Source organism: Loa loa (assembly GCF_000183805.2).
Source record: "Loa loa unplaced genomic scaffold supercont3.105, whole genome shotgun sequence".
In the NCBI taxonomy this organism is placed as follows: domain Eukaryota; kingdom Metazoa; phylum Nematoda; class Chromadorea; order Rhabditida; family Onchocercidae; genus Loa; species Loa loa.
The window spans coordinates 132,813-145,613 of record NW_018108285.1 but is presented as its reverse complement, the minus strand read 5'-3'; the positions used below and the strand labels follow the sequence as shown (position 1 = coordinate 145,613).

At 35.3% G+C, this 12,801-nt stretch overlaps 4 protein-coding genes across 4 annotated transcripts; 3 read left to right on the top strand and 1 right to left on the bottom strand.

The window, feature by feature from the left end:
• Positions 1–4,862: 4,862 nt before the first annotated feature.
• Positions 4,863–6,153, top strand: LOAG_08353 (hypothetical protein; the record flags this gene model as incomplete). Its single annotated transcript, XM_003143887.1, has 3 exons — positions 4,863–5,003; positions 5,600–5,812; positions 5,971–6,153. The coding sequence occupies 3 exons, from the start codon at positions 4,863–4,865 to the stop codon at positions 6,151–6,153; spliced, it is 537 nt and encodes a 178-aa protein (XP_003143935.1).
• Positions 6,154–6,504: 351 nt separating this feature from the next.
• Positions 6,505–7,698, bottom strand: LOAG_08352 (iron-sulfur cluster assembly enzyme ISCU). Its single transcript, XM_003143886.2, has 3 exons — positions 7,267–7,698; positions 6,828–7,011; positions 6,505–6,739 (listed from the first exon to the last, which is right to left on the bottom strand). Exons 1-3 carry the CDS (start codon positions 7,468–7,470, stop codon positions 6,669–6,671), a joined length of 459 nt encoding a protein of 152 aa, XP_003143934.1. The 5' UTR covers positions 7,471–7,698; the 3' UTR covers positions 6,505–6,668.
• LOAG_08351 (beta-lactamase) lies at positions 7,679–9,609 on the top strand (the record flags this gene model as incomplete). The annotated part of the gene is made up of 5 exons (XM_003143885.1): positions 7,679–7,696; positions 7,768–7,878; positions 8,304–8,605; positions 8,953–9,084; positions 9,225–9,609. 5 exons carry the CDS (start codon positions 7,679–7,681, stop codon positions 9,607–9,609), a joined length of 948 nt encoding a protein of 315 aa, XP_003143933.1.
• A 1,712-nt stretch (positions 9,610–11,321) lies between these two features.
• On the top strand, positions 11,322–12,478 carry LOAG_08349 (hypothetical protein; the record flags this gene model as incomplete). The annotated part of the gene is made up of 4 exons (XM_003143884.1): positions 11,322–11,384; positions 11,610–11,852; positions 11,949–12,169; positions 12,373–12,478. 4 exons carry the CDS (start codon positions 11,322–11,324, stop codon positions 12,476–12,478), a joined length of 633 nt encoding a protein of 210 aa, XP_003143932.1.
• Between the last annotated feature and the right edge of the window lie 323 nt (positions 12,479–12,801).

Here is a 12,801-nt window from a genome sequence, read left to right as displayed (position 1 = left end):
AAATTTAGTAGTAAAAAAAATTATAACAATGAAAGCATTAGTACAAACAAAATAATTTTTGCATAAAATAAAGTGAAAAAAGAGGAGAAAGGATGTTCCTCTTTTCTTCCACACCTCTTAATTTTTTACCCACTAAAATATTTTATACGAAATTGAAGTATCATCAGAGTGCTTCTATTCAAATAACATTTGGAACATTTGGTTTGATTTTTTTTCGCTGAAATTGATACATGAGGGATTGGCAGGGGAAGTAGCAGGAAGGATGAAGGATGAACTGTTTTCCATTGCAGAATAATTGTTCGTTGAAATACTTTTTTCTGTCTTTTTTGTAAGGAAACCGTACCACTTATTACTCTTGTTGGTGTGAACAAAATTCTTGTACTTTCATTCGTTCATTTTCTGTCGTTCTGTCGTTCATTTTAAAACCAAAAATAAACTCCAATTATTGTATTTTATTAGTTTACTCGGCAATGAATTATTCTTGCAATGCAGATATGTCAACACGATAATTATCGCCTCTTCATAAGACCCTCTTACAACTTTCGCAAGTTGGTATAATATCACAGTATTCACGAACAAAAAAAAAATTTAATATATATATATAATAATATATTAAATTGGTTAGCGAAAATGAATTCTTTCATGTAACAGAGACGAATGAATCTATGAAATGCGCGTAGAAATATACAGTATGCTAGAGGATTTATAAAAAGGTGCCGAAACGTCAGAAACGGTAGCTAGTATCATTTGACTCTAATTGCGAAAGATCCGGTATCAAAAACATGTTTCCCATTGTTTCCGGCAGTGAAATCTGTTGAAAAGTTCGGCTGGAAGTTTCAATATTTCTTAAATCTAAAAATTGCTTTTAAAAAAGAGACTACGATAGATCTTACGCAAGTTGTACTGACTCCTTGTAAGAGTGATAACTGTTTCTTGAAAGCATTTATGTTAAAAGCTACACGATACCTTTCCTTCACAAAATTCATAACAAACCTATTTCATTTCATTTTTTCCTCGTTTTAGTGGTCATCATCGCGCGTTATTACTTTTTCTTATATTTACGTATCATGTGATTAGTTGAAGCCTAGACATTTTTGGTCAACAAATATAATTTGCAAGCATCTTTATATTCACTGAAATTCGGATTCAAAGACTATTCCTTCTTTGTGTTCCTCAATTTCCTACAGAGTGGGTGTCAACGATTTCCTTCAACACTGACAAAGATTGAGAGTTGTTGCTACCTCTTTGGTTGGCAATACCTCAAACTCGGGTAATTAGACTTTTATTACGGCATATTTGTTTCGACAAGACAAATTGATGACAATAAGAATATAGGAAGGAGACACAATGATGTTCGATATCGTCTATCCAACCGACTTAGTTGAAATACATGTTTAAAATACTTTTGGTGCTCATGACCTTCTGCTTCCTCGAGGAGAGAGGATCGTGGTACAAGTCTGAGATTACAAGATTTAACGCCTTTGTTAGCTCATGTGGAATGAAGCTCTTTGCTAGAGCATATGAACATAATAGACGCACAATTTTAGCTTACATTTTACATTGCACAGACAACATATTATACCCAACGATACCATATTTACAGCAAAGGAATCAGTGATTCATTGCTTCGTCAAGCGATTTCAGCGACAATGGGAAATCCTTCTTATGGAACAGGTTTTTGTTCCAGGTTTGAAGTGCTAAGTGATAGGGATCTCATTTTAATCATAAAATAAGTTTCCATACTCTCTTATCAGTACAGTATGCTTACTAATTATAAAAGAGATTCTGTTCTCGATAGCATGGATTGTCTTTGTGTGTTTTGAAGGCTGAAATGAGTCATGTTTCGACTTTCTTAAAACTTTAATTGGTATTTGAATGCAACAGTTACAATTTTCAGTTTGAAACATCCTAAGGGCGCCAAGTTTAAGAAGAAAAAATCAATTTAACGAGTGACGTCATAATGATGTTAAATGATAGAGGGTGCCGTAAAACGACAATGTGGTGACCCCACCACACCCATCCTAAGCATCGTGTGTGGTCTATGTGGCAACCAGTTATAATGCTCCGGGATTGTTGAGTTTGATTGCATAACGATAGTTGAACGAAGTGTCGATTTCGTTAGCAGTTAGAAGAGTAGTCAATCCTTGCTTTGGGATCTTTCACATTCGGAACCTGTCAATTTTCAGATAGCCAAACGAAATTTTGACGGAGTTCTGGCACAACGATAAACGTATTTATGCATATTTGTGATCTGCTGAGTGCAGCTGTTTCATTCAAGCACAAGCTCAGCTATCAGCAATGCGCGTTTCAGCAGTGCGTGAGTTTTGGTGACAATTTCAAAATTTTTCCGAATAGATCAAGTTCTTTTCTGGAATAAATTTACCTCATATTGCTTTTTCTTTTTGCCCAACCTGCTATGTGAATTCAAATGTTGAAGTTTCTAAAAACATTTTGCATATTTCAGATTTTTCTTCGTTTCTACTTTCAAAGTTATTTGAGAATCCACGCACTTCTCAGCTGTCTGTTGTGCTGCGCCAAATCAGTAATAAAATTAGAAATCTCCGAACCATTTTTAAAGTCGGCAAATGATCCTGTGCTATAGGCAAGATTGGTTGGAATAATTTTATGGGGAAGACTGATAACATAAGCGATCAGGAACATGGGATAAGGCTAATACGAGATCATAATAGAGCTTCTTTAACAGCTCAAAGCAAGACAGAAAGTAAGACAAATGATATTTATTATCTAACTAATTTAAGTAAATAGTGAGATAAAACCTCGATGCACTTCTGCTGAACAAAGACATCAGTGTTGACATAAAGTGATAATGGACAGATTATTCGTGTTATCAGCTACCACTAAATCCTTGACAACAATTGGCTCTAAATGCAATTCCTTCTCTCTTTTCAAATATTTCCTGTGTTCATCAGATTAAATTTTGCGGTTCAGTCACCAAGAGTGTACGACCATTCGGCTATGTACTTCATCTCGCAGTGATTGCATACCGATTCACTTATAGCGGATACTTTCCAATGTTCAAACATTGCAATATGAAATGAAAAAAAATAATAATAATATGAAAATGAAATACGAAATAAAGCTTGCGATGTTGACTTTCAAATGAATCGGATTTATGACCAAAGATTAAAGTTACTAACATAATGGCCTTATGTTTGGAATTATAAGTATGTAAATTCATTAAAACTATCCGTATTAAAACTATCCGTCGGTCTTGTCTTGACTCTTTTTGAAGTGAGAACAGTTATAGTGACAATAAATGACGCCCCTAATCGCTTCGCAAAATTCAACGACGGCTGAAAAAACAAATGACTACGATAAACAAGAAGAACGATCTTTCCAAATATATCTCGATACTTTTCTTTTTTCAGTTTATGTAGCTTTAAATATGTATTGCAGCAAGCAACAACTTGTCATTGGTAGGACATTTGTCCCTCAAATCATTGAGAAAATAGTCAGTGAACAAATAAAACAAACTGACTAGGCGGCTCACACCGTGAGCCTCCCCTGTGAATCTAACCACATAAATGGTACTAACACTAGAAGATATGTTGCATTATTCGACCGAACAATTCAGATAATTTTGATCTTCTTCAAATATTTGTACGTTTTAAAAAGAAGCTATCTCTAAACTTTGATGCCAAAGATGACTTTCGAATTAATAACAATAAGATATTTTTTGCATTTATGTTTTTGTGAAAGACATGACTAAAAATGACAGGTCCCCAAGAAACCATAACCACAGGAAAAGGCGTTTTGAAACCATATTCTGGAAGATAATATAGCTTAGTATACTGTGAGATGAAAGGGCAAATCGATCTTGAATTATTAAAACTGGTCCAAAAAAAATATGAAAAACACGACTATTTTTGAGAAAAAAAGCACAAATCAAGGTCAAGTAGTACCTCTTCATATTGCAACAGATAAATCTGATTTGACGGCAAAACTTTAGTTCTCTTAGTCCTACATATGAAACAAACAGTCTGCAGTAATTTGAACCTCGCTACTCGTATCCCTCATAATCCATACTTGTCTCACACAATTTCCGATTTCCAAATTTCAATTTGTTTAGTGATCGTCTTTCCAATTCCCGGAAATTCTGTTACACCATATTATTAAACTCAAATTACACCATCCCTCATCCAATATGTTCTTTAGATAAAATTTTGATAAGGCATGGAACTCCATATTTTCACTACCAAAAACATGCAAGGGATACTAAAGAGGTGTCATGCCGAGTTTATTTCACAAATAAGGTAAACACACACGTGCATACAACCTTCATGGCATGTTATTACTGGAGCGTGTGAAATTGTTCCCTGAAAATTTGTTTCAGTCAGTATTTGAAAAATTTCTATTCGAAAAAAAAGGCGAAGTATATCTCCAATAAACCGGAAGAATTGATAAGATTAGCGGGGAGCCCCTACAATATCCAAATCCCATTTCCTGACAACAGTGATACTCTATTCTGAAGCATACATATAAGTTCAGACAGTTTTCCCTGTGCACCATCATTTCATAATCGACGTCCCACAAGCATACACTCACCCACACGCATGATTTTCTCTTCCAAACACAACGGTTAATGTACCAGAAGTCCCTGAAGTTGCGGGAATAGTCACTGATAGAGCAGGGATGATATAGCAAACTTACCTGTTAATTAAATCTATTACTTACAGAGACCGGAAGATCCAGTCCGACCACTAATTGCAGGATTGCTGTAGCCGCATTTTTCCGCATGCCTGTATTTGTGTTGCTAGACATTAGTACTTGTATTTCGTTCTTCGATTGTAAATTAAGGGAGTGGGTCTTTCTTTTTCAGGCTTTTCAGGGGCAACTGGAGAATGCGCTGGTATCATTTCTTGGCTCTTCCGTTATCGATCACGGGCGTTGGATTAGGGCTTAGTAGCGATCGTCAGTCTTGCTGTACTCCAGGGTATTTTGAACAAAAAGAGAAAGCTGCTACTATTGTGAAGCAGTTCATGGTACTTCTCCTTGACACTAGTAGAAATAATTGTGGAAATAATTAAAAGTTAGCACTGAACAGTCCGAACAAAAATTTGCGGAAATTTCTCCTTTTTGTCCAAAAAATTGTTCACTAATTTTAGTGATTTTGATTGGAAACTGTTCTGCTTCATGATATCGCTATATTTACAATTTCTGGATGGAAACATCCTTATAACTCGAGTTCCCCTATATGAAAAACATCTTATATGGAACTTATTTTGTAGAGGACATGTTGATAACACTTATGCCTTTTGTAAGTTGCCCGATTCCACAACAATTTTGAAACAGAATTTGATCCGTGACGTGGGAAAGAGTAGTATCGGACATGACTTCTCTCCCTTTCCTTGACCCTTGTGAAATGAAATCAAAATTATAAATAATCTGAATATTTACAAAAATATTCGCTATTGAGAGCAAAAGTCTAACCCGTTCACCTTCGTAGCTATGTATTTCCGCAGAAGGTAGTTAGATCTATGAGAACCGATACTCTTAATCAGTCCTCTTCGTTAGTGAACTACATGAAATGATAAATCCAACTGGTCACATCTGGTATTTAAAATTAATTATGGTGCAGGTGAAAAATGGAGTCCCAGGGCTGTCTGTAGGTGTTTCACGTAACGGTCAATGTGTCTGGAAACAAGGATTTGGTTACGCAGATGTGGAGCAGCTAGTACCGTGCAAAAGCAATACAGTGATGAGAATTGCCAGTATAAGTAAACCAGTAACAGCTGCTCTAGCCGCACGTTTGGTCCAGAGCGGAAAGCTTGATTTGGATGCGTCCGTTCAGGTTTCGACATTTTATTATGGGGATAAGTTTTTTTGTGTAAGTGATTAACAGAAGATTTATAAACTGCCAGTGGAAGAAATCATCAATACTGATTATTGAAACATAGTCGGAGCTTTATTATCAAAAATTATATGTGAGACATAGAGAATGAATTGCAGGATTATGTACCGGATTTCCCAAGGAAGAAATATAACGAGAAAGACGTTACTATAACAATCCGTCAACTTTTGAGTCATACAAGCGGTATCAGACATTACAAAATGGTTACCTTTTCATGTTATAATCGCCTCTCTCACTCTGCCAAAATATTGATCTCGAATCCGTTGAGCATACTTAGCTAAATGAACTGAAACACTAAGCACATGATGTAAATTCGGGAAACAGATTTATAAGGACTTGATGCATTTGGTTACAAATCTTCAAGTGTGACCAGTCATCTGGACTGCCTTTAAGGATTATTGTAAATTCAGAGGCAGATTCCTTTTTTTTCATTTAGTTGAATAGCTCTGCTGTTGGGTACTATATATATACATACATATATACAAACATATATATTTTAAGCAACAAGACGGAAACTTTGAGGTACTACGATTTGTTTTTATGAATGCAAATAAATTAGAGTCCGCATAAAATGTGGCCAGTCTCCTTTGAGTGAACTGTTGATAGAGGAATATGCCGTGGGACATGCCTAAGGTCTTCCGAATTTTATTTTACAAACTAAATGAACAAAACATACGTATTACAAGGAAATATCTATTACTATCAGGTAAGCTAGGACACTGATATCTTATATCGATAATATCCAAGCAAAAAAACGAATTTACTCTACATGTATATAATAATTGCCCAATATCGATCAGCCATTCGATTTCTTCTGTTTTTTCTGGTAGTCTTTTAGAGCTGCCTGGATTGCATCTTGAGCTAGCACTGCAGAAAATACACTAGTTTAATATGGTCAAATGTGGAGAGGCAACGTAAGAACATTAAGGAGTAAATGCCACAATCCATAACTTACTGGAGCAATGAAGTTTGACTGGAGGCAGGCAAAGCTCTTTTGCAATGTCGTCATTCTTGATTTTCGAAGCATATTCTGTTGTCTTGCCTTTGACCCATTCGGATGCCAAACTACTTGATGCAATTGCTGAGCCACAACCAAATGTTTTAAATTTTGCATCAATTATTTTGCCACTTTCATCGACCTGACTTCACATTGATAAGCACTGCTGTGAATTCCTAATTTCCGTGACTGCATACAGGTTCTGCTAAGTGCCTATTACCAGTCTCAATCCAAAAGGTATGTCTTCAAACAAACACCATTATGTTATGTAATGAAGTAGGCAGTGAGACTGACTGCCTTCAAAAATTCACCAGTCAATGGGCTTACAGCTCTTATTCTATTTATTGTTGCAAATTTATGAAGCAGTTCATGATATACATCCTGTAAAAGGATTTACCTTAATTTGAAGCTTCATAACATCACCACAGGCCGGTGATCCAACAATGCCCGTGCCAACATTCGGATCATCCTTATCGAGTGTTCCAACATTTCGTGGATGTTCATAGTGATCAAGAACTTTTTTGTGGTAAAGTGCATTTATAACTCCTGTGCTGACGGTCGAAGATAGAAATGAGGGCAACTTCGTCGATGATAAAGCCATGTATCGTCTAAAACCAGTTTATCCGAAACTTTTAGGAACTTCATGCATCCGACACGCTCAACTCTTCGAAACTTTAGAAACTTCATCCATCCGACACTCCCAACTCCGCCTCATCTTTACCTGCTAATTCCCCATAACGTAGACCAAGACTCATTAAACACAAAGACTACGAGACCTCCTTCGAATTTCATTGATCACACGGCCGAATATGGACGTTCTGGCCACGGTGTGCAAACTCTTTTGGCTCATGGCGATTTGTTTCTGATTTTATTTCCAGTTTTATCGTTTGTGTTACAGCCGGTTGAGCCGACCGTGGAAGATTTTGTAAGAGAATTAAAGAAAGCGGCTGAAACAGGAATTGATGGTAATGTGAAGGATTTATTGCATAGAATAAAGATTAAATATAAGGTATGCGTGCGTTCTTTTTCTTAAACATCATCAAATGACCTTTTTTTCGTCGCATGATTTGTAAAATCATAATTTTGAATTGGTTGATTTGTAAAATCAAGAATTTTCTATTTCGGAAATCCTTGCATTGAACTACCCGTGCTTTTCTGGACAGCGGATAGATCAAACGAAATGGCTTTGCTTGGCTGACATCATGAGATGAATATGGCTATTTACCGAAACAGTCCAAATGTCCTCTGTTCTTTTTAACTTACTTGTACGTCGATATCAGTATTGTGCCCCTTCCGAAATAGGTTCGAAGCTAGCCATCGTGCCATTGTTTTTCGAATCATTCTTCCCGTTTCGATGTCAGAATAGGATATAATGTTCTTTATTTGACGCTTTCATGTAAATAGGGGAACTTTTTAAACAATGTAATCTTCCAGGACAGTAAAAGCGATTTAGCGCGATATCGCAGTGTCGAGCTCAAGGATGACTCTGAGTTTTTTTCCAATATTCATTACGAGTATGTGAAAGATGCATTGGAAATATTCAAACATGATGAATTAGTAGCAGAACCGGGAAGTAAATTCCGGTACACAACCTATGGATTTACCTTGCTAAGTGCAGCATTAGAGAAAGCAGCGAACGAGACCTATGTAGATCAAATAACAAATTTATTCCGGGAATTAGGAATGAATCACTCATATCTCGACCGTAATTTTCCCCTCATCATTAATCGAGCCAGGTATTTCGTGCGTCTTATCAGTCTTTTTTAATTATCTCCTTGTATTGCATTTTCTTTGGTGCATAAACAAATAAATCATTTAAGCTAAGAAATAAATATTTAACACTTCCAAACATATAGAAATAGCATTGAAGAATAACTGGCAGATAAGTTGTCTCAGAATGGTATGATGGCTGAAAATCCTTTTTCAAGAGAAAGCCTATGTGAGGTTATTTCTGGTTTCTAGTACCTTTCCTACCTAAGTTTCTACGTAACGATGGATTTTACTGAGTGCTGGAAATTCGTTGTGAAACGCAGTTTTGTAGAAGTCTCAATTAGAAAGTGCTCTTGCAGATCGTTTGTTTCAGGTATTATTATCGTGATCCGGATCATAAATTAAAGAATGTTCCGGAAGTAGACAATTCAAGCAAATGGGCTGGTGGTGGACTATTATCCACTGTCACTGATTTACTTATTTTCGCTAATGCAATGCTTTATAGGTAAATTCGAGTTTACTATCGGTAGATTTGTAATCCTCATATAAATTGAAAATTCGGAATATCAAAAATGGCATATCAAATTTTTTCCCAAAATTCAAAAATTTATGGACTTTGGGAAAAATTTGGTATACCATTTTTAGTTATCATGCAGCACAACAATCATCAATGGAAAACAATGGAAAAAAGCCATTGCTCGACGCCGAAACCATGAAAATATTTTGGAAAGGTGAAATTTCGAATCATCGAGGAGATGTGTACGCTCTTGGCTGGTATAAAATCGATGGAGAGGATCAAAAATATGGAGGTTTAAGTGATACTTGGCCACGAAAAGGCGTTTTTTTACATACTGGTGCTGCTGTGGGTGCGTCATCTGTCCTCCTTATCAGACCAGACCATAATTTCACTGGCACTGATGGAATTTGCGTTGCTATTCTTACAAACTTACATGAATGCAGCGAACTTACACAGCTAGCTATGGACATTGTTGAAATTTTTGATTCTGCTACTTTCACGGAAATCTCATAGATATCTTTATCACTGTCCATTATATTCATTAAAATAACATTTTCTTGTAATTCTCACTATCATGTTGAAAACTTTTACTTTGTCGTGTTGTGCAAACTATGAAAATTGCTCACTGAATTATAATCTTATCTGTGAGTAGTGATGTATAACTATAAGCTATAAATGCTGTGCAAAATAGTTCTGCATCTTTGAATGTCAAATAAAATATTTTCTCTGCACTTGATCTAACGTCAAAGTTAAGGAAGGAAGATAGAGACAGTAAGTGGTGCGAAATGAATTAATCCTATGTAAGGTGCGGCAATGCGATTTCACCAGCACCAGCTAAGTCGAAGTGAATCTAAGCTTTATTTGATCTGATTTTCCCAGCACGATCATTTTGACAGTGTAGACATTATTGCCAGTTGTAGTTGTATGGTGGTATAATTTCTATAAATCCTACGAACTAGTGTTCGTATTAGTCACTCAGCCTAGTATCGAGTTATTTCTAGGTTTGCACAAGATAACGGAATAGAGATCCCAACAATTGTATTATTGAGAATCCTTAGCTTCAATATCTACAAATGACAGATGCACCGTCTGAGAGCGGCTATATTTATCCACTGAATAACATGATGTGTTCGAAATAATTTCCGGATAATATGCAAGCAATAACCGAACTGTTCATTGCATTAGTTGAATCTGTTTTATTGACCAGAAGAAAGTTAATCTATTACGAAGTCTTTCGCTTCATTTACAAAAAATAACCCTCCAGTGTATTTGAAAATGCAAAAACAAAAAATATTTATATAAATTGAGCATTTTGCAGAAGTAACTGTTGGTACCTTTGAAAACGACCAAGAATGTAACATTAGAATCAAAGTGAAATCACAAAAACTAATTTTCGCTCTAAAAAGGTGCATGAAAAATATATGAATGAAGGTGCAAAGTGAAACATGGAGAATTTTCTGGAAAGCGACACCTAAGTAAGTTTTTGACCATCTGCTCTATTGGAAAAGTACTGATCTAAGTTGTTCAGTTAATCGATTTCCACCTGAGAAGTAATCTTAGCTTAGTTATCAGAAACCGTGTTGTACGTCCAGATCCTTCGTCTATTCATCTCACAGCATCTTTCACGATATTTTTTTGGGATATTTCTTTTTGAAAATTATTTTAAAATTGTGTTATTTGATTGAAAAATAGTGGTTGTATGCTTGATGACTTTGAATTAGGCTAAGTAGCTGTTTTAAATTTAGGACATAAAAATTGACACCAAAAAAATTTATTTTGCTCTTAACCATTTCCAAAATGAAGTAACTCTAATAAGGTTCATTTGTTTCGCTGCCCATATTGCTTCAGCTAAAATATTAATTTGTTAATTCAATTTAGAAAGATACTTTTGTGCTTACAGACTTTTGTGCTTACAGAGAGGTACTTACAGACTAGAATAAGCTATGCGGATCGCATTTGAAACACTGACGGTAAACAATTCGTTCAGTCTATCAATTGGTGACGTTATTAAAAAATTGCCATGTTGAAGTTAAGATTTGTCCTTAAAAATATGACGTGCTTTCAAAATCTTCCGGAGCATTGCTGAAGGATATCAAAATGGAAATATGTCGAAAGTTCTTGACAATGTTCGGATGATTTTTGACATGCAGTGAACATTCTTGTTCAATGTAGATAGCAATAAGATGACCAAACTTCAGATAACAGTGACATATGAAATCTTTTAGATGACAGATGGAACATTAGCGATTTCTTATGAAAAACAGTTTGCGCCTGATATTTCTACATCAGTAGGTTTTTTTATTTCACCTTTGCTCTCATCCCTTTTCAACCTATATCATCTCCGTGTTACACTTGACTACCATCTTTATTTCTTCACTCTTCTTTTAACATATTTGAATTGAGAAAATAATCAGTTGAACATGCTCGAAGTGAATCATCGTCGTAAGAGAGGAAAATCTGAGGGGATATTATTGTACCAAATGTACATTGTTTGATTGTGCATGCTTTTACAGGAGCCAGAAGAGTCAAAATCATATCAAAATGTTACGAAAGATACAAATGATGATGGTAATAATAATGACAATTTTATGATGAAGGTAATGAATACAGGTGAGCCATCAGAGAAAACTGATGATAGAAACCGTATCCGTAGAGTAGCTGCTACTCAACAAAACGACTCAACACCGTTGCTATCACCACTTTCACCGTCATATATTCCTGTACGAAATTCAAAACGTAATCTCGCCAACGTGATCGTAAGTGTTCACCTTTTACGTTGCTTAACCACCAAATATTGTAGTTGCTGAAAAATTTAATCTCAGAGAAGTATAATTTAAATTTGAGGTTTTCAGAACGAATGTCCATGGGAACTGTTTGGAATAATGGCTGATCCTCATCTTGTTTTCTTTGCCAAAGAGGAAACTACTAAATTCATCACAATTTATTTTAGTTTTTGTTTTCAATGTGGAAATAAATTTACCTATGAACTTAATATTCAGAGTGCAGCGATATCTCCACAACATTCAGCCTTTTCCACTGTGTACAGATCTCGGAAGAATTGCTATCCTCAATGGTTTGTCTACATTTTTCATTTCATCGCCACTAGTTTTAACAACTAAAATCCTACAGTATCACATTATGAACTAATATCACAAAATTGCGGTAAACACTACAAGTAATCAGTTTCTTGTACAGTTGCTATTTTTGCCTAGTTTTGAAAGGTTTAATTTGAAATTTGAGGCACTTTTTTTTTTATGCTTTCTTGTCACATTTCAGTGCAAGTTCCGATGAGCCTGAAATGGATGTTATTAACAACGAAACCGAAATGGAAATTAGTGAACATTTAAATGTTCTACCGTCGATAGTGGTATTACTACTTTGATAATTTGTAGATATATTCATGATTTGGGAATTGTTTCCACTACAAAATAATTTTTTTCGAAATTGAATAAAAAAATTTAGGTCCTGCTAGGATTCAAATAAGATTAAAATGCGGACCTTAATTCAATTTCAACAATAATATGTGGTGGAATGAGTGTTCCTATATGTATTAAATATTGCACGAAATAATAACGCTTTAAAACAATCAGTAACCACTCTACGGACAAATGATTTAAAAAAATTAGTAATTCATCAAGAATAACGTGAGCTACAGTGCAAATGAAAATCTATTCCTCAAGAGGTGAAACTTCCCTGAAATTTTTT